The 21946-nt window shown below is 44.8% G+C and overlaps 1 protein-coding gene across 1 annotated transcript in view; it reads right to left on the reverse strand.

The window, feature by feature from the left end:
- Positions 1-247: 247 nt before the first annotated feature.
- BAZ1B (bromodomain adjacent to zinc finger domain, 1B) overlaps positions 248-21946 on the reverse strand; it is an 86613-nt gene continuing 64914 nt past the window's right edge. The window contains exons 15-21 of the mRNA XM_011976357.1: positions 19988-20170; positions 11637-11784; positions 10030-10177; positions 7752-7867; positions 3840-3985; positions 2577-2680; positions 248-2408 (exon numbers count right to left, since the gene is read on the reverse strand). Of these exons, the coding sequence (XP_011831747.1) occupies positions 2051-2408; positions 2577-2680; positions 3840-3985; positions 7752-7867; positions 10030-10177; positions 11637-11784; positions 19988-20170 (1203 nt within the window). The 3' untranslated portion in view covers positions 248-2050. The remainder of the gene's footprint in view (positions 2409-2576; positions 2681-3839; positions 3986-7751; positions 7868-10029; positions 10178-11636; positions 11785-19987; positions 20171-21946) is intronic.

The raw sequence follows: 21946 nt of genomic DNA on the forward strand, positions 1-21946 counted from the left end.
TGAAGGCTTAAAAATCTATTTTCACCGTAATTCCTAGTTTCAAATGAAGTTTTTCGGGGTTTTAGATGGAGACAGGGCCAGGAGAGGCTTGAAAGGAGTATTTCTTTCTCTGGTTAAGAACACTGAGAGGCCCTCTGTGGAGGCCTTCAGAGGACCTGGCTCCAAGGGTCAGTGGGAAAGCAGCACTCAGAACAGCACTACTCACCCCCACCCACCAAGAGCGAGCATGAAGAAACAGCCACCAGAATGGTTTCTTCTTTATAAACACAAGTACATGAGGTTTATTTGAAATTCCAATTTATTACAAGTTCACCCTTTAATGGGGCCCTTCCTCCTTGAAGACAATAATAAAAAAACAACAACAACAAACAATTCAGTTGTCACTGAAGTGGGAACACAGGATTCTCACTATGAACAAGAACAGACTGGATGTAGGAGGCAGGGGAAGCTGGCGGTGGTGGGGTTATGAAGCTGTGATGTCAGTGCCAACTCCATGCCTAGAGAAGGGACGGTAAACTACCCAGCAGCCCTGGAGCAATCCCCGTCGTCCTTGGGCAGGAGGACGGAGAAAGCAGGGGCCACACTCCGCAGTTTAATATTGAGAGGCTTGATTCTCATGTTCTAGGAGCTGCAGTCCCCTTGGTGGACTTTAATTTAAATAGGTACAGAAGAGCTTGGGTGCTCAAAATTTCCAAATTCAAAGGTGATAAAAAAGAAAATTAAACCCTGTTTTGTACTTTTATCAAAATCCATCATAAAAGGGAAAGAAGACTACAAAGTTTTGCCTAAATATAACAACTAGAGCTAGACTGGTTGTGGGACGGGGCTCTCAGAGCTTCTCTGTTGCTCTCTCCTCCCACCCCCCACTGACACTGACCACTGGAATCTTCAGGTTCTTGAGGAGTTCCAAGTCTGAGGTCAGAAAGGGCATGGGAGGGAGCAGACGCGGCACCGCCCCACCCCGCCCCCGCCCCCAGTGTTGCTGCTTGCCTCAATGAGCCTCCAACCCAACTGCTCTGCAGGAGAGTGGATGGGCTGAGGGAGAAGCCAGGGAAGTTAGAGCAAACACATTATCATAGAAACTGTACTGTACATGTGCCAAAGCGAGATGTCAGGAGTATCTTACAAGATGTTCTTTATACAATATCACTGCTGAAACAAGCAACTTTTAATAACTAGAAAAGTCAATTTAAAAAAAAATTAAACATTTAAATTCTTCCTGCTTTTCTTCTGCTCCCCTAAGAGCTTGTCTGGTATGTGGGTGGGCTGGGCTCCAACACCCCTCTGGCCAGATTCATCAAAGTAAAGGTTATATGCATGATTATAAGCAGGACTCCAGTCTCTAAGTGAAGTGCCTTAGTTTTGTTTTTTGTGGTTTCTTATTTTTATTTTTTTGGGGGAGGGGAGCTGTCACAAAGAAGGGGAGAGAGATTCAGGAATGGCTCCAGGACATGTCCCTTTACTCTGCCAAGATCAACTCAAAAGACCACAACTGTTTCATGATGCTGGTGAATACAGAATTCTGTATGGCACTCACTGATACTGTCACCTGAGAGGAAGACGGGGAAGAGACAGAGTATGGGCTTAAAGAAACAAGACTGTATATAAATACAGATTAAAAAAGAAAAATCGCCACCATCTTCCCTGTTGGCTTGATTACCCCTGATCCTGCTATGTAACACAGCAATCCCACCCCTGGAGACCAGAGGGGCTTGGCACTGTGGTAAAAGCCAGAGTGAGAGGGGCCTTAGGAAAGAAGGCAGGAACAGGAACTGGGTTCACCAGAAAAGCTAGACCCTCAGACTCCTCCTGGAAACTCTCAGAAGGGAGGGTTATGGCCCTCTTCGTCCCTTAATATTTCTGGACAAAGACCACCAACCCAATAACAAGCCCCATAAAGAGCTGTTAGAAAAACAGTATAAGCTTGGGATGATGGGCGCTTCTGGACTCCCTGCGATCTCTTCAGAGTTCTCAGTCTTCCTCTCTCACCTCCCTCCCACCCTCCCTTGCTGTCCCCCCACCTCAGCTCCCGTACCACAGCCCTGCCTCTCTACTTCTTCTGTCTTCGTCCCCTGGACTGTCCAACGGGCTCTGGCTCACTGTCCCCTTCATCTTCAGCAAGCCTATCAGGAAACTTCTTGCGCTTCCTGCGGACATATGGGTGGCCAGGAAGGTGTTTATGCAACAGAGCCACAAGACACTGTTCTGTCTTCGCCATGCAGCTTAGCACATGGCTGCCACGGCAGTTGTAAACCTCAGCATTGGTAAACACTTGCTTCATGTCAGTAAGAAACTCCTGCACAGAGCGGTAGCTCCCACAGGAACATTTGTTCTGCACTGTCTGAAAGTCCATGGGGTGCGTGATCACATCATAGTAGTCCTCGGCCTCATCTCTGGTCACAGGCTCCCTGTGGAGAAGAACCAAATAGAGAATCTGCATAGCCTTGACGGCAGTGCCCATGCTAAGACACATCCTAAAAAGCAAGGGCTTGGCTGAGAGCCCCTCAGGGGTTCTGGAAGCTTTTAGAACCTGCTAGGCCACTCCTCTCCCTTGCACCTGAGAACACAGCGCTCACCTGAAGGGCCAGCTGAAGCGGTACTTTACGATCTTGTGGAGGATCTCTTCACACTTCTGCAGCTCCAGGCTTTGCCTCCGGGAGCTCCGCTTGGTCTGAAGCACCTGGCAGGAAAGAAATAACAATGTTATTATAGATTCAAGACAGGAGGAAGAGTGCATAGGGCAGAAAATAAGTGTATCTGCTCAAAAAAGGAAGAGAGTTCAACTATTTCCTTGGCACAGAGGTGCTGAAACCTTCTGACATTCAAGTCAGGGAGCACCCTCGGCCCAGGTGGCAGGGATCTTCCCAGTAGTCCACTCGCTCGCCCCCCCAGGGCCATGGCAATCAAAGCAGCAGAGAGCAGGCAGCAGAGGCCGTCTTCACCAGCAGTCCTACTGGAGGTCGGCTGAAGGGGGCCACTGTCAACAGGACACTAGCTCTCAGAGAACAGGTGGACCTGGGGTTACAGTGACACCATGGAAGGGCATCAACAAGCCACTGCAGAAAGCCAAACAGGCTATCTGGGTCACCAGCAGCCAATTCTGTGGGGGTGAGGTGCCTCTGAGAAGAAAAGCAAGAGGTCCAATTCCCTTCCTGGGCTCTTCCACCGTAGACATGTGAGGGCTAAGTGGCTAAAGAGAAAAGGGGCGGGGCCTCCATTCCAGGTAGCCATAACAAAGCTGTGACTCACAGCAGAGGCCACACAGAGCCCAAGGGGTGAAGGCTGGGCAAACCAAGCATCTTCTAATGCCCTATGATCTCCCCAATGGCCTGTCTTAAGCCCCTAACTCCAATTTGATCTGTCAAAACAAGCACCTTTTCAAGAGTTTCTTTTTTGTTCTTCAAAGCTCAAGTGAGATCTAAAAACAACTAAAATTACATTGGTTAAGGAGCAGAGAGGAGGGTAACGTCCCTCCCATAACAACTGTCGACTCAACTGTAAGTGAGGCTCCAACATTGCTGACATTCCCACAATGAAGACCCAGCCCCTCTGAGCCCACTGGAGACACATGGATACTATTTTTAAATCCTTAATAAGTTGCAGGCTGCCCACAAACTAGTTTGCAGGCTACAGCAGGGGAATGCCGGACATAGCTGTTCCTGGAGGCCCTGCTGCTTCTGTCTGCCTACAGACTCACCCATCTGCCTCCCCAGCCTCCCAAGTTTGGGAAGAAGGAGGGGGGAGGCTCCCCTCCCACCTGTTGCCTGATGAATTCCTAATTGCTGGGGTTGGGAATAAGAAACAGAAAGGTTAGAGAAGGGATGATAAATAATTCTCACCAATTCATCCACCTCAGTGTCATCCACAGGTGGTGCCTTCGGCTGAGACCTCCTGGTAGAGTGTGGCTTCTTACCCGGGCGCCGGCCGGACCTTGCTGCAGGGGGGATGACGCTGTGCTTGCCCCGGATGGTCTTTCGAGGTCTCACTGAAACAAAAAATAAGGATTCAGCACAGAACAACCAAAGGTGAAGGGAGGAGCATCTTCGAAATAGGGGAAAGGGATGCAGGGAGAATCCTTTTCCTGGACAAGGAAAGCAGTGGCTTCCTTTGGTTTTAAGACGCTCTTGTTATTTTATCTTGCCTTACCTAAAAGGACACTAAAAGGCAGTGGCAGCAGATGAAGAATGGGTGCTTTTACTGCCAAAGCCCTTCAGAGGGCCAGGTCCTTCGGTACTTCTGTCCTGCCCCAGTTCTGCAGTTACTCCCAGCCATAAGGCCCCTGCAGGAATCAACTGTAAACTCTCACTCAGGAGAAGCCATTTGCTAATAGGTCAGCCTGGATTTCCCACAGCCCAAGCTCAGCCTGAGCAAGTGGATATATTTACATGTGAGATGGAACTGGATTGTAAAACAGACCCTGTGATGGCCGGGCATAGTGGCTCATGCCTGTAATCCCAGCACTTTGGGAGGCTGAGGTGGGCAGATCACAAGGTCAGGACATTGAGACCATCCTGGCTAACACGGTGAAACCCCGTCTCTGCTAAAAAAGAAATACAAAAAAATTAGCTGGGCATGGCAGCGGACACCTGTAGTCCCAGCTACTCGGGAGGCTGAGGAAGGAGAATGGCGTGAACTCAGGAGGTGGAGCTTGCAGTGAGCCGAGATTGCGCCATTGCACTCCAGCCTGGGTGACAGAGTAAGATTCCAACTCAAAAAAAAAAAAAAAAAAAAAAACACATACACAACAGACCCTGTGTTTTAATTCCCAGAGTTATTCTACACTCACCATCAAAATCTTTTCAGAGAAAAGGTGGTACTTCTATGAAGGGCCACAAGGCTGCCTCATTAAATACAATTTAGGGCTAGTCCCCTCCACAGAGACCTGCCCAGGGTCACCAATGAGAGAATAAAGAATACAGGCCGGGCGTGGTGGCTCACATCTGTAATCCCAGCACTTTGGGAGGCTGAGGCAGGTGGATCACCTGAGGCTGGGAGCTCAAGACCAGCCTGACCAACATGGTAAAACCCTGTTTCTACTAAAAATATAAAATTAGCCAGGCATGGTGGCACATGCCGGTAATCCCAGCAACTCAGGAGGCTGAGGCAGGAGAATCGCTTGAACCCATGACGCAGAGGCTGCAGTGAGCCAAGATCACGCCATTGCACTCCAGCCTGGGCAACAAGGGTGTAACTCCATCTCAAAAAAGAAAAAAAAAAAAAAAAAAAATTACAAAGGCACTGAGACTACTTGTGTCTCAGGTTTACAACAGGTGCTCAGCATCAAGCCAACCAGCATTCCTCAGTGAGCCCTGGGAAACAACGCCATGAGGATTAGCTCCAAGCTTTCCATCACCTTCCCTTGGGGAGTGGGGAGATGACACTGGACACAGATAGGGTGTCTAGGAAGGCAATGACACGAAGAATCGAGAAACACTACTTTCCATTCTACTTCTAGATCACAATAACCCTTCCTTGGCTACTTTAGGGTCTCTAGCTCAAGCCCAGGCTAGTAAGAAAAGGTAAGAAGCTGATGCTTAGGTGCTACAGCCTTGAGCTGCACTGGGGAACCATATCTTTGGTGGTCTGAAAGATAGAGTTGATAAAAAGCTGTGAAGTACCAAATACTTCCTAGATCCTTTTGGCAAGTAGAGGCTGTAGAAACCTAGAAAAACAATTCCTTGGAAAGGGAGCTACAATGTAGAAGTGGAAAGCAATCACTAGCTTAGAAATAAAAGAATCAGGACAGGCGTGGTGGCTTGCGCCTGTAATCCCGGCAGTTTGGGAGGCAGAGGCAGGCAGATCACAAGGTCAGGAGCTCGAGACCATCCTGGCTAATACGGTGAAACCCCATCTCTACCAAAAATACAAAAAATTAGCCAAGTGTGGTGGCGGGCACCTGTAGTCCCAGCCACTTGGTAGGCTGAGGCAGGAGAATGGCATGAACCCGGGAGGCGGAGGTTGCAGTGAGCCGAGATCGCACCACTGCACTCCAGCCTGGGCAACAGTGAGACTCCGTCTGAAAAATAAGTAATAAATAAAAAATAAAAGAATCCGTATACTACCATATTCAGGATCTGCTCTTAGACAGATCTGGCACAGTGGCTCACACTTACAATCCCAGCACTCTGGGAGGCCAAGGCTTGAACTCTTGAACCCAAGAGTTCAGGACCAGCCTGGGGAACATGGCGAGACCCTGTCTCTACAAAAAAGCTGGGCATGGTGGCACGTGCCTGTAGTCACAGTTACTCAGGAGGCTGAGGTAGGAGGATTGCTTGAGCCTGAGAGATCAAGGATACAGTGAGCTGTGATCATACCACTGCACTCTAGCCTGGGTGACAGAGCAAGATCCCCATATCTCAAAGAAAAAAGAAAAAAAGAAAAAAAAAATCTGCTCCTAAGTCACTGACTCTGACCAACAGAAGATGATATCCCTGAATGCAGGACTGAAGGGCCATTTGTTCACTTACCCTGGGATACCTGAAAAATCAGGCGTAGTGAACAAACAAAAAGAGCCCGTAAGAACGCGAGAGCTTAAGGTGTCCCACATCACACCTCTGGAGTATGGGGGAAAGTGGGAGGATAGGAGAAGACGTGCAAGCCCAAAGTCGTTAGGGTTTGGCAGTCTCACTATAGTAAGAGACTGGTCGTGCCAGGCATCCAGTCTCTCACTCCTTATACCAAGTGTGACCATTCAGAGCTGCTATGATCTTGGGAACTGAACCACTGCTTCGAAAGCTTGTTAGAATTTTGATCTGCGGTCTGTTTTCTACAAACCTGTAAAGAAAAGTGTGTGGGCCAGGTGCAGTGGCTCACACCTGTAATCCCAGCACTTTGGGAGGCCGAGGCAGGTGGATCACCTGAGGTCAGGAGTTCGAGAACAGCCTGATCAACATGGTGAAACTCCGTCTCTACTAAAAATACAAAAATCAGCCAGGTGTGGTGGCGGGTGCCTGTATAATCGGGAGGCTGAGGCAGAGACTAAGGTAATCTGAGGTCATACCACTGCACTCCACCCAGGCCACAAAGTGAGACCATCTCCAAAAAAAAAAAAAAAAAAAGTGTATTTTGGAAAGAGGTAGCCTGTTAAAAGAAAGGCCAGACAAGAGGACATTAGCCACGAACACAAGACTCTCCAACGGTCATGAGAAATGAACGTGAGAGAATGAGAGTCAATGTGGTGAACACAAAAGATGATGCCTTTTTTCCTACAGGCATCTAGTGAGAACAGATCTGAACCTTCCTAACACCCTTCCCCCTAAGCCTTCAAACAATCAGTCATCTCTTTTTAAACCAGCAAAGCTATAGCCCTGCACACTGCAGGGAGGAGAAAATCACTGTAACCAGAGAGAAAAAGTCACTCTCTGAAAGCAGCGATAAAACAACAGCCAAAAGAACTGTTAGGAGATGGCAATGGGCCGAGAACTTCCTTCCCCACTGTCCCCATATGCCAAGGAGCTGAGAACCAGCAGCCTTAGCATAAATATACTTGGGACCATGAATTCTACTGAATCTTAGAGCAAGTGGGCTGATGTTACTGAGACCAAGCCACCTTCCCTCCTACCAGGCAGGTAGTTAAATGCCATCTTGGAAACCCATTTAAACCCACAGCAGCTAAGTTACGCCACAGTCACAGCACGAGAGAAAAGGAAGAGAGCAAGCCGGCCACACTACCTACTGCCAAGCCAGCCTTTCCAAGCGTTCCAAGCTTAGAAGACTGTGAAATCAACTACAAAGGAAGACAAAATACTTACATCGCAAACCAGCCACTTCATAATCTTCTTCCTCCTCCTCCTCTTCTTCCTCCTCTTCCTCTTCATCACTCTCATCATCTTCACTGTCCTCAGAAGCAGACTCTTCAGTATAGTTCCTGTGGGTAGAAAAAATAATGCAGGGAACACAGTTGTAGCCCAAAGTGGTCCTAATAAGGGTTCAAATCCCATAGGGATCAGGAAACTTCTCTTCACAGACTAGATATGTATAATGTATGACAATACAGAGAGGGAACCTGAATGTAAGCCAAGAGAGTTTTTCACAGAAATGAAAAACGAAGTTTCAACAGCATGCCTCCTTCTGCCAGGCCACAGACAGTTTGGACAAGATACCAAAGGCAACAGAAATCAAGACCAAAATGCAATCCTACCCTTCCCTACACAAAGCAATACAAAACACTATTTCTTTTGTCTCACAAAAAGAACCAGATAATGTAACACATCAGGTACTAAAAGCTGTCCCCACCTCTGAGGTGGACTGAAAGAATAAACAGAGCCCAGACAGGTGTGACTTCACCTTCATGGCCCCCTTCCAAGAGCTGAAACAGCTTGCAGATGACCATAACATCAAAGCAGTGGTAATCCCAGCTCGGAACAGCTGGTCCAAAGCCCCACCATTTCAGAGCAACATATCTCATCTCTTAAGTGCAGCTGGGATGGAGTGCGAAAGAACCTGCTAATACTGTTAAGGTGGGGTCAGGATCAAACAGCTCTGCCCTTTAGAAGGACGCCCAGGCCGGGTACAGTGGCTTATGCCTGTAATCCCAACGCTTTGGGAGGCTGAGGCAGGTGGATCACCTAAAGTCGGGAGTTCGAGATCAGCCTGACCAACATGGAGAGACCCCATCTCTACTAAAAACGCAAAATTAGCAGGGTGTGGTGGCGCATGCTTGTAACCCCAGCTACTGGGGGCTGAGGCAGGAGAATCGCTTGAACCAGGGAGGCAGAGGTTGCAGTGAGCTGAGATCGCGCCATCGCACTGCAGCCTGGGCAACAAGAGCTAAACCCCGTCTCAAAAAAGAGAAGCCCAAGCCAGAGTGCCTATAAGCTGCCCTTTACAACCCCAAATTTCAATGGGGGAAACAACAGTATTATCTTGGGCAAATATAAGGTGTCTCCTCCTCTTTACAAGGCCCTGTGTTTGGCCTTACTGAGGATTCAGGTAAAAAACAAAGCACAACTCTACTCTCAGGGAATTCATAATCTCATGGGAGACAGACATGTATAAAACCAGAGACAAGATCCATGCACCAAAATACTATTTCAGAGAATGAAGGTTCAGCTGGAACACAGAGGAGAAACCATGAAGCCTAAGGATGCAAGCACTTTTCAAAAGAGCAATGAAATGTCAGCAAAGCCACGGGCAATTTACCCACTGGGAATTCCGGGCAGAGAATGCTCCCAGCTGGGAGAAAGGCACAAGAGGAAAGGATGAACAATAAATAGTCTGTAACAAGCACACAGATATGGGATCTAAAGCTAATTGAAAACCCAGGCTGGTGTTGTATAAGAGTCTCAGAAGTGAGGACAGGAGTTGGGACTTTATTCTAGAGGCAAGGGGAAGACTGGAAGTTTGTGATCAGGAATATGAACAGATCGTTGCCTTGTGCACAGCATTCTGGTATCGCAATAGATGGGTGGATAAGAGGGGAGAAGATGTGATATAAGAAAGAGGAGTTGAGAAGCCTTTGGTGACAGATGTAGAAGGGACAAAAGTAGAAGGGACAAATGAGAGCGGAGACTATGGAGAATGGAGCGCAAGAAACTGGATCATAAAACATCTGGGCATTGGACTGATATCGTGGCAAATTAATGGGTATGTAGGATGAGGTAGAGACATTCATGTTCAAGTTGACACCCAAGTTCTACTCATAATAGGGAAGAAAACATTATGTATGGGTAAGGAAGGTAATCAGTGTGAGATTTTTAGCAGTGGGTGATTGTAGAAGTAATCATGAAGACACAGGAAGTGGGCAACAGGAGGCTAAAGGCAGAGAGAGAGATTTCATTACTTGAGAAGAAGGTATGGTCAAGAAGACAGAGAATGTGGCTGGCAGTGAAAACTAGAAATGTCAACATTCAGCTAAAATTAGATCAGAGACCTTTGAGCTCCTATTGAAGTACTGTAAATGATCAGTTTCTGCTCCCAAAAGATGAACTTAAAGCTCCTTAGACTCATTCTGTTTGAATAACTCAAGCTTAATTATAACAGCTATTCATATTTATTCATTCAATTATTTTTAAAAGAAAAGATTCTCACCTGCCACGGGAGTTGCGCCTGGCAGTAGCGGGCTGGCAAGCTGGGCACTGCCACTCACCATCTGGTACTTCATAGAGGGCCGGCCTCAGACAAAACAGGTGGAAGGCTTTATTACACTCATCACACAAGATCAATTTGTCATCCTCACCTGCAAAGAGATAAATGTGAATAGCATTGTTGGGAGCACAGCAGCAGTCAATGAGCTGTAAGGAAGAGGCAATCACCCTACAATTCACGGCACACGAGAAGACATGTTCCATAGAATGCTACCCAGCTGCTGTTTTGTAAATGCAGGCATTTTCTAAAAAGAAATATAGCATAGCTTAAGACTACAGATAATTTAGGAATCAGTTCTCCTAATTTATATCCCAAAACCTACCCATGGCTAAGACAGGACAGTTAACAATTACTAAGAGGCACAAAAAACCCAAGTGAGAGCAGGAAATTTTGCTGCTCTTTTGACCTCCTCAAACGTTTCTCAACTTATGCCTAATGGATTCTCTCTCTCTGTTTTTTTTTTTTTTTTTTTTTGAGACAGTCTTGCACTGTCGCCCAGGCTGGAGTGCAGTTGCACAATCTTGGCTCACTGCAACCTCCGCCTCCCAGGTTCAAGTGATTCTCCTGCTTCAGCCTCCCAAAGTGCTGGGATTACAGGCGTGAGCCACCATGCCTGGCCCCTGACGGGTTCCCTTATATTCGAAAAAGTGTTATGCTGAGTCAACTTAATATGGTCATCTCTCCTTCCAACCTTCATTCTACAGCAATTGAACGCTTTACAGCAACTGAATTTTACGTAGATCTTTTCATCTCTAACCTAACTCAGAAAATAACTCTAGCCAATGAAAAGCCAATCACAAAAGGGCTTCTAGCCATGAAGTTCCTTTTGCACACACGAGACTGCATGCTTCTCACTTTAACTGGACCACCTTCTGCTGAAAGCACGTACCTTACTTCACAGATGACAAAAGTTCTGAGCCAATCAAAGGATATAAAACTAAACTAAAATAGTTAAAAGGATTAACTAATTTTGTTTTCTGTAGAAAATCAGGAGACTGAAGAGATCAATTGCTTTTATGTTATGCTCTACAATGAGGAACAAAGGGCGTGCTCTGATTCCCTGGCATGACATTTCAAAGACTGGCATGTTACAGACCTCCAGGAGAGTAAAATCTATACCATACTTATATTCTGTGTACACAAAATTCTTTTGGGTAGAAATGAAGATCTTGGGAATAGAAATCCTACTCCCGCCGGGCATGGTGGCTCACGCCTGTAATCTCAGCACTTTGGGAGGCTGAGGCGGGTGGATCACCTGAGATCGGGAGTTGGAGACCAGCCTGACCAACATGGAGAAACCCTGTCTCTACTAAAAATACAAAATTAGCTGGGTGTGGTGACACATGCCTACAATCCCAGCTACTAGGGAGGCTGAGGCAGGAGAATCGCTTGAACCCGGGGGGCGGAGGTTGAGGTGAGCTGAGATTGTGCAACTGTACTCCAGCCTGGGCGACAGAGCAAGACTCTGTCTCAAAAAAAAAAGAAAAGAAAAGAAAAGAAAAATTCTACTCCATAATACACCCACATAAGCGAATTTGATTTAAATATACCTTTCTTTCGACAAACTTTGCACCTAGCATTTTCTGCAGACATATCCCACTTGATACAGGCATCAAGCATTCCAAGCAGCACGTGCATCCTGGAGAAAGTCTGAGCTTCCCGGATTGCTGTCTTCCATTTCTCCAGTGCAGATGCAACCTAAACAGAGACCAAACCAGGCTAGCATTACTACAGTGACCAAAGACACTGAGAGAGAACTAGGAACAGGTGACAGTATGAGTGAATTCTGAGGACACTTGCCTCCTAGAACTTCACTAATCTAAACTATTTATTCTTACAGAAAAAATCAAGGCTCCAAAGGGTGAAAAAAACTTGCCAAAGGTCACACAGAGATGCAGTGGGAGTGGATGGATGACTGGGGACAAGCATCTTCTAGGGACCAAGACTCAGTATAATTTAAAAATAGGATCACCTGTATGCTGTAAATGCTATAATGCAACAATTTTATACAGCTAATAAAACTCTGATTTAAAAGATAATAACCTACCACAACACCACCAATCCAATACCACAGCTGGATTTCAATGCCCTGCCCGAAGCAAAGAGGTCCTTGTGAAGTAATGAACCTCCTAAAGGAAAAGAGCCAGTTACCCTGGAAGGCCATGGGCTTTAAAATACAGGTGCCAAGGAACAAAGATAGCTGAGTTTGTTCCGAAGTGGGGTACTACACAGACTGGGGTGAGGGATGAGGGGAACAGGGCTGCTTTTTCTCTTTCCTATAGAAATAGAGAATCACAGAGAGCCCTGTGTATATAAATTTATGGGTAACAAGTACTATAAACACACACACACACAAATCTACATTTAAGAAGCTGCTGAAGTTCAACTGGAAACTGACTGATTCCTTACTCCAACCTCCATTGTAGATATTTCAACATCTGCTTTGAGAAACAGCAATCTCCTCCCTTACTTTTGCAGAGCTCCACAGTAAACTGAGGTCCACAATCACAGCTGCCTTGCTGTCTTCTCCCCTGATAAATGGAGAGCTGACAGACACTACTGCAGATTCTTTTCTTGAGAGGATAATCCAAATCTTTTCAATGGAATATCAATGTAAGAATTTTAGGTTCGGTTCTTTAAAAGTGCTTGAGAACTGGCAGGGAATGACTACAAATAGGCTTTGCTGTCCTCTAGCGGACACTCACATGTAGTGCACACAGTATGGAAGGAAACAGTCCTGGGCAGTCCTGCTTTTTACTATTTCCTATCAATGCTAAAATCTCAGCATACAACAGCTTATCTGACCTCATTAAAACTTTTTTTTTAAATTTGAAGGTATTTTGGGAACAGGCTTATTTAACCTTTTTTAAAAAAACAAATTTTAAATAGTATCACATAGTAATAGGTAGCCCTTGTAACTGGCTTCTTTCACTAAGCATGTTTCTAGGTTCATTCGCAAAGCATGTAACAATACTTCCATCAGTTTTACTGCTGAACAATATCTCACTGAATAGATGTTCCACATTCTGTTTATCCACTCATCAGCTGACAGATATCTGGGCTGCTTCCGTATTTTGGTTATTCAGAATCACCCCATCTTACGATGGGTCAGACCTACGACTTCACAATGGTGCAAAAGTGATACACATTCAGCTGGGCGCAGTGGCTCACGCCTGTAATACCAGCACTTCAGGAGGCTGAGGCGGGCGGATCACAAGGTCAGGAGTCTGAGACTAGACTGGCCAATATGGTGAAACCAGGTCTCTACTGGTTTTTGTAAAAATACAAAAATTAGCCGGGCATGGTGGTGCACGCCTGTAGTCCCAGCTACTTGGGAGGCTACGGCAGAAGAATCATTTGAATCCGAGAGGTGGAGGTTGCAGTGAGCCAAGATTGTGCCATTGCACTCCAGCCTGGGCGACAGAGTGAGATTCCGTCTCAAAGAAAACCAAAAAAAAAGTGATACACCTTCAGCGGGCTCCTCGATTTATGATAGGGTTACACCCAGATAAAACCATCAGAAATTATAAATACTGTAAGTCAAATAATGGGTTTATTGTGACACAGCCCCATCCTAAATTCAGGAGTATCTGTAATCAGGATGTCAGGACAAATGCCACTAGAGTAAACAATCAAACAAAACCCAGGATTTTGCCAAATAATAGTCTTTTCTATTTAATTCAATAAAACAAAATAAGCATTAAAAACTGAAATCATCCACTATTACAAAAAGATGTGAGAGAGAATCCATTTTTATAAATAAGGAAACTGAATCCCAGATTAGAGACTGATAGAAGCTCATGCAACAGCCTAGTGCCAGTTGAAAAAACTTTGGCCCTTGCTAAGTAGAAACCTTCAAAGCAGAGAGCAGTGGAAAATTTCAAAGCTGTGGTTGAGTTGACCTCTGGTGGGGAACCACAGGGCATAATGCCATTTTAATGCAGAACACTGCTGAACTACTTAGTAGGCAGCCTAGCTGATTTTCCAAGAAACTCTTCCATGCTTTCCATTTATGTACTGTGTCTGGACCTGCAAAGTTCTCACATTTTCCTCCCCAACTAAGCTAAGAACAAGTCTCATCTGACAAACTGAGTTTACTTCACTGTGGAACACGGGACTCAAGAAGTTAATGAGAATCCTACAGTGACGGATGAGTTCTCAATGAGAAGAAAGCACTGCTGCAGGAGAAGAAATGGAAAGGACAGATGTGACTCTTGGACAGATCACATCAAGAAACTCTTCTGTATTCAACTTGAGTTAAAAACAAAACCTATGTAGTAGTAAGACTAAAACTTATGCCCAATGAGAATAGATTTAGCTAAGGAGACTGTTTAATATCTTAGACATCATCTAAAAGGTTACCTAGGTGCTATATACAGTCATTTAAAAGGAACACAGGGCCAGATGTTGTGGCTCCTGCTTGTAATCCTAGCACTCTGGGAGGCCAAGGCAGGTGGATCACTTGAGCCCCAGAGTTCAAAACCAGCAACATGGTAAAACCTTGCCTCTACAAAAAATACAGAAAACAGCCAGGTATGGTGGCACATGCCTGTGGTCCCAGTTACTTGGGAGGCTGAGGTGGAAGGAACACCTGAATCTAGGAGTTTGAGGCTGTAGTGAGCCAAGATTGCACCATTGCATACACCAGCCTCAGTGACAGAGTGAGACCCTGTTATTCACTCATAAATAAAATAAGCATAGGCTGGGGCATGGTTGCTCACACCCATAATCCCAGCACTTTGGGAGGCCAAGGTGGGAGGAGTACTGGAGCCCAGGAGTTCAAGACCAGCCTCGGCAACGTAGGGAAAACCCTTCTCTACAAAATAAATAAATACATAAAAATTTAAAAATTTGCCAGGAATTGTGGCAGGCACCTGTAGTTCCAGCTACTCGGGAAGCTGAGGTGGGAGGATCACAAGCCTGGAGTTTGAGGCTGCAAAGAGCCATGATCTTGCTACTGCACTTGAACCTGGGCAAAAGAGTGAGAACCCATCCCAAAAAGTAAATAAATTTTTAAAAATAAAAGAAACACAGGAAGGTGAAAACTAAATCCCAGCAAGATAATGACATACCACATAGTAAGTGTCTGAGCTTAAGTAATGAATTAAACTTTTATCTAAACTGAATTTTCTTTCTCCACCCTGCTTACCTCTTATCCAAAATTATCCTCCCCATATCACATATCATCCTTGGCCTCAGGAAGAAATGTAGGGGGAACACGACAATTATGTACAAACATATGATAAGCTTTGGAAAGGACAGCAGACTCACTCTATGTAAATGGGGAGGACAAACAAGAACCAGCTGTCAGTGACAAAGAGGCCAATTTCAGTTTTATGCTGCCCCTCCCACGACCTGATCCATTCCTATACATTCTTCAAAACCCATCCTCTTCTGTCTGGGAAGTTTCCTCTAGTGTGCCCTGGGTATCCCTCACAGTGAGCCTGAGTACTGCTCTTTCTCATCATTACTGGTCACACCACGGTAAGGGTCCCCCGCTGGTCTCATACTCAAACTGAGTTCCCTGAAAGCAAGAACTTAAGGATTCATTTTTTTTTTTTTTGAGACGGAGTCTTGCTCTGTTGCCAGGCTGGAGTGCAGTGGCGTGATCTCAGCTCACTGCAACCTCTGCCTCCTGGGCTCAAGTGATTCTCCTGCCTCAGCCTCCTGAGTAGCTGGGACTACAGGCTTGCATGACCACACCCAGCTCTGTGTGTGTGTGTGTATATACTTTTTTTTTTTTTAGAAGAAATGGGTTTTCACCATGTTGGCCAGGCTGGTCTCGAACTCCTGACTTCATGATCCGCTCACCTCAGCCTCCCAAAGTGCTGGGATTACAGGTGTGAGCCACCATACCCGGCCCTGAACTTAAAGGCTTTTTTACTCATCTCTGTAAAACCTCCAAACTTAGTAATGACTGGCACAAGCAGGCAGCAGGCCTGTACCAGATCTCTGTAAACAAAAAAAAAAAACAAAAAAGAAAGAAAGAAAGAAGGGAGGGAGAGGCAAATCTAAAATTAGTGACAAGTATTCCACACTAAATAATGGTTAGGACCTCTCCCATAATGTAGTGCTCTCAAATTCTTTTCTTCACAAATAATCTTAAGCAGAAATCTAATACACAAAACAGACAAAAATGGAGCTGCTAGTTATTCTAACAAGTTTCATATTTATTAATAAGTAACACAGAAATTAAAAGATCAAATGTGGCTGGGCCAAGTGGCTCATGCCTGTAATCACAGCACTTTGGGAGGTCAGGGTGGGTGGATCACTTCAACTCAGGAGTTCAAGACCAGCCTGCCCAACACAGCGAGTCCCCATCTCTACAAAAAATTTAAAAATTGGTTGGGGGCGTGGTAGCACTCGCTTGTAGTCCCAGGTACTCAGGGCAGGCTGAGGTGGGAGGATCGCCTGAGCCCAGGAGTTTGAGGCTGCAGTGAGCCATGACTGCACCACTGCACTCCAGCCTGGACAGCAGAGACCCAGTTTCTAAAGAAACACAATATAAAATAAGAAAAGAGCAAATATGACATCGGGTAGATCTGTGTGGACTAACAGAACAGAGTGGACAGGTGTCTAGGATATACTGATAAGTGAGAAACTGAAGAATATTATGTATGCATAGTAAAATTCCATTTTGTAAAAAATCCAACAAATCTTTGTACATACGTAAAATGGACACTAAACTATTAAAAAAGTGACATCCTTGGGCAGTGAAACTAGGGTGGGAGTTATATATTTTACTTACCTCTCATTTTATTTACTTACAATAATAAAGCATGCTACATTTAAAAATAAAAAGTGAGGAAACTGGATATCTAATATGAAAAAAATGAAGCTGAAGCCTTACCTTCTACCACTGACAAAAATTAACTCAAATGGATCAACGACCTAAATGTAAAAACTAAACTATAAAATATTTAGAAAAAAACAAGAGAAAGAAAGGTTCATGACACCGAATCTGGCAATGATTCGAATATGACATCAAAAGTGAAGGCAACAATGATAAAAAATAGGTTAAGTTAGACTCCATGCAAATGAAATGCTTGTATGCAAAGGACACTATCAACAGAATGAAAAGGCTACCCACGGAATGGGAGGCTATATTTGCAAATCATGTATCTGAAAAACAGTTATTATCAAGAACACATAAAGAACTCATACAACTCAACAACAAAAAAACCCAATTTAAAAATGGGCAAAGGACTTGAATATACATTTCTCCAAACAAGGTAGAGAAATGGACAATAAGCACATGAAAAGATGCTCAACATCATAAATCATTAGAGAAAAAGAAATCAAAACAAAATGAGATACAACTTCATATCCATTAGGATGGATACTATTAAAGAAACAGGATAAAGGCCGGGCACGGTGGCTGAGGGCCTGTAATGCAGCGCTTTGGGAGGCCAAGGCAGGCGGACCACCTGAGATCAGGAGTTCGAGACCAGCCTGGCCAACATGGTGAAACCACATCTCGACTAAAACTACAAAAGAAACTAGCCAGGAGTGGTGGTGCACACCTGTACTCCCAGCTACTTGGGAAGCTGAGGTAGGAGAATTGCTTGAACCCAGGAGAGTTTGCAGTGAGCCAAGATCACACCACTGCACTCCAGCCTTGGCGACAGAGGGAGACGCTGTCTCAAAAAAAAAAAAAAAAAAAAAAAAGAATGTGGAAAAACCAGAACCCTCATGAGTTGCTAGAGGGAATGTAAAATGGTATAGTCACTGTAGGAAAGCGTATAGTGGTTACTCAGAAAAGTTAAACATTGAATTACCATATGATCCAGCAATCCCACTACTGGGTATACATTAAAAAAAAAAGTTAGAAGCAGGTACTCAAATATTTGTTTTTGTGGTTTTCTTTTTTTTCTTTTTTTTTTGAGATGGAGTTTTGCTCTGTCACCCAGGCTGGAATGCAGTGGCTCCATCTCTGCTCACTGTAGCCTCAGCCTCCTGAGTTCAAGCGATTCTCCTGCCTCAGCCTCCCTAAGAGCTGGGAATACAGGTGTGCGCCACCATGCCCTGCTAATTTTTGTATTTTTAGTAGAGACGGGGTTTCGCTATGTTAGCCAGGCTGGTCTCAAACTCCTGACCTCAGGTGATCCGTCCACCTCGGCCTCCCAAAGTGCTGAAATTACAGGCGTGAGCCACTGTGCCCTGCCGGGACTCATATTTGTACACCCATGTTCACAGCAACATTATTCACAATAGCCAAAGACAGAAGCAACCCAAGTGAGTGGATCAACAAAATGTGGTACACAGACATGATATAGTAAATATATTTAGTCTTTCTCCGCAGACTAAAACCTTAATAGGAGTGTCTTTCGTTATTCAGAGGAGCCCCTTTGGATCACACCTAAATTTATGCTAATGAGGCTTTCGGTGAGACCTCTAGTTATGAGGCTGGTCACCAGAAAGACCAGACGATTAGAAGGCTGGAATGTTCAGCCCTACCCACAAGTTCCTGAAAGGTAGGAGGAAGGGGAGACTTGGGAGATTAAGCCCTACAACGATACTGGAACAAGATTTGATCAGCTTCAGGTAACACACTCGGAAGTTGGGAGGAAGGAGTGTTCAGAGAACACATGAAAGTCCCACGTACCCCTGCTCCGCCACCTTCCTTGTTCCATGCATCTCTTCCATCTGGCTATTCCTGAGCAGTATCCTTCAAAATGACCCGGTTAACCTAAGTAAAATGCTTTCCTGGGTTCTGTCAGGTATTCTAGCAAATTATCAAACTTAAGGAGAGGGCCGTGAGAATCCTAAATGTATAGATGGTACAGGTGGCAACGTGGGACTTGCAACTGGCATCTGAAGTGAGAACAGTTTTGTGGGACTGAGCACTTTAACTTGCAGGATCTGACACAAACTACAAGTAGATACAGTCAGAATTAAACTGAATTTTAAGAGTAGTTGGTACAGCAGAGAACTGGAGAGCTGCTTAGGGTGGTAAAAACCCCACATATTTGGTGTCAGAAGTGTATGAAAAAGTTCTGAAGACTGATGGTGGTGATGGTTGCAAAACAACGTGAATATACTTAATGCCACAGAATCGTACACATAAAAATGGTAAATTTCGGCTGGACATGGTGGTTCACGCCTGTAATCCCAGCACTTTCGGAGGCTGAGGTGGGCGGATCACCTAAAGTTAGGAGTTCGAGACCAGCCTGGCCAAAATGGTGAAATCCTGTCTCTACAAAAAATTCAAAAATCAGCCAGGCATGGTGGCATGCACCTGTAATCCCAGCTACTTGGGAGGCTGCGGCAGGGGAATTGCTTGAACCTGGAAGGTAGATGTTGCAATGAGCTGAGATTATGCCACTACACTCCAGCCCAGGCAATAGAGTGGGACTCTTTCTCAAAAAAAAAAAAAAAAAAAGTAAATTGGTATGTTATGCATACTTTTAACCATGATTTAAAAAATATCTAGAGCAAGCATGGCTGGGCACAGTGGCTCATGCTTATAATCGAACTTTGAGAGGCTAAGGTGGGAGGATAGCTTAAAGCCTGAAGTTCAAGGTTACAGTGAGTTATAATCAAATCACTGCATACCAGCTTGCACAAGAGCAAAACCCTGTCTCTCAAAATTAAATAAACAAATTTTTAACGTGTTTAAAGTCACCACCACCACCTTTTAAAAAAAGAAAGCAAACTCTGGTTAAAGGTGGGAAGGCCACATCCACTGTGACCACCACCCAATGACCAAGAAGCAGGGCTGCACTCCACAGGCCAGTGTGAAAACCACAAGAAGGGGTAGAAAGTGATTTAAAAAAAAAAAAGGAACACTCACTCAGGGCACAGTGCCTACAGTAGCTAAAATGCATAGGGTTAGATTATTTTAAGACCAAATCACACTCACCTACACAATCACAAACTACAACTTCAAACAACAAAATACCTTTGCTTCCTCTACCATTTTCTTCTCTTCATCCACTTCCTCAGTTTTTGCTGAATCTTCGCTTTGGAGTTTTCTTCTCTTTTGCTTGGGAGCCATGAAGCCTTGGAGAAATTTCTTTATGACACTGGCCTGAAGGGCAATCACACACTCGCCAAAATCCTTCAATTTCTCTAATGAAATGACCTATAGGAAAGGATTTTAAAACCAGACTGAGAGAAGGCCAAGAGGAAGATGAAAGGAATCCATCCTTAAATTCAAATAAATCTAGACTCAAATGCCACATAACATTCATTTAACAAAATAAAGAGCCACATACCATTAAGTTAACTGTGCTCCTCAGTTCGCTGCATGGCTTATGCATTTTAAAGTAGCTGACTGGTCGGGCGTGGTGGCTCACATCTGTAATCCCAGCATTTTGGGGGGCCAAGGCGGGCGGATCACCTGAGGTCAGGAGTTCGAGACCACTTTGGCCAACATGGCAAAACCCCATCTCTACTAAAAATAAAAAAATTAGCCAGGCGTGGTGGCATGTGCCTGTAATCCCAGCTACTCGGGAAGCTGAAACAGGAGAATCACTTGAACCCTGGAGGTGGAGGTTGCAGTGAGCCGAGATCGTGCCACTGTACTCCAGCCTGCGTGACACAGCGAGATTCCGTCTCAGAAAAAAAAAAAAAGTACTTAACTACTTCCCTTTTGCCAGCTAAGGGATCCACCAAATGAGTTACATAGTTGATTCATTCAATAATGACTGAGTGTCTACTATGTTTAAACTATAATCTTAAGGCAAAGACACACTGAGAAAGTAAAATAAAAATTTGCTAACTTTCCAACTTAATAATTTTTAAAAAATTTTTTTTCATATTTGTAACTTGCTTCCAGCATGTAACTAACTACATGTAAGGTAGTGTGTTTTACAAACTTGATCTCCTTTTTTTTCTTTTTAAAGAGACAGGTCTCACTGGGTCACCAAGGCAGAAGTGCAGCAATCACAACTCAGTGCAGCCTTGAACTCCTAGGCTCAGGTGATCCTCTTGCCTCAGCCTCCCCATTAGCTGGGATCCCAGGTACATGGCATCATACCTGGCTAATTTTTCAAAATTCTTGCGCAGGCTGGTCTCAAACTCCTGGCCTCAAGCGATCCTCCTGCTTCACTGATCTCTTTTTAAGCCTCACATCTACCCGATAGATGAGGAAACAGAAGTTTGGCCACTTCATCAAAATCATGTGCCCAACCAGGTGTGGTGGTGGCATATGCCTGTAGTCCCAGCTACTCGGGAGACTGAGGCAGGAGTTTGAGGCTGCTGTCAGCTATGATCTGTGAATAGCCACTGCACTTCAGACTGGGTAAGAATAACAAGACCCATCTCTTTTTTTTGAGACAGAGTTTTGCTCTTGTCGTTCAGGCTGGAGTGCAATGGCACAATCTTGGCTTACTGCAACCTCCACCTCCCGGGTTCAAGCAATTCTTCTGCCTTAGCCTCCCAAGTAGCTGGGATTACAGGCATGTGCCACCACATCCAGCTAATTCTTGTATTTTTAGTAGAGACGAGGTTTCTCTATGCTGGTCAGGCTGGTCTTGAACTCCCAACCTCCGGTGATCTGCCTACCTCGGCCTCCCAAAGTGCTGGGATTACAAGCGTGAGCCACCACATCCGGACGAACAAGACCTATCTCTTAAAAGATCAATTAATTTAAAAATAAAAAGAAAAGAAATAAAAAATGTCCTTAAACACTATCTTATCAATCACACAAGACATGCCAATTAGAAGATAACATTTTAATAGTCACAAACAAAGAAAAATGATACCCCAATGTCAGCAAGATATAGGCCTGAATTTGGCACAAAGTAGGCAATTAATGAACATTTGCTACACAAAAAGTAAACGGGTAACATCTGAAACCTACAAGATCCTTTGGGTTCAATAATTCTTTTTAAAAAAATCATTAAGAACCATAAAG

This window comes from Mandrillus leucophaeus, unplaced genomic scaffold (assembly GCF_000951045.1).
Source record: "Mandrillus leucophaeus isolate KB7577 unplaced genomic scaffold, Mleu.le_1.0 Scaffold164, whole genome shotgun sequence".
In the NCBI taxonomy this organism is placed as follows: domain Eukaryota; kingdom Metazoa; phylum Chordata; class Mammalia; order Primates; family Cercopithecidae; genus Mandrillus; species Mandrillus leucophaeus.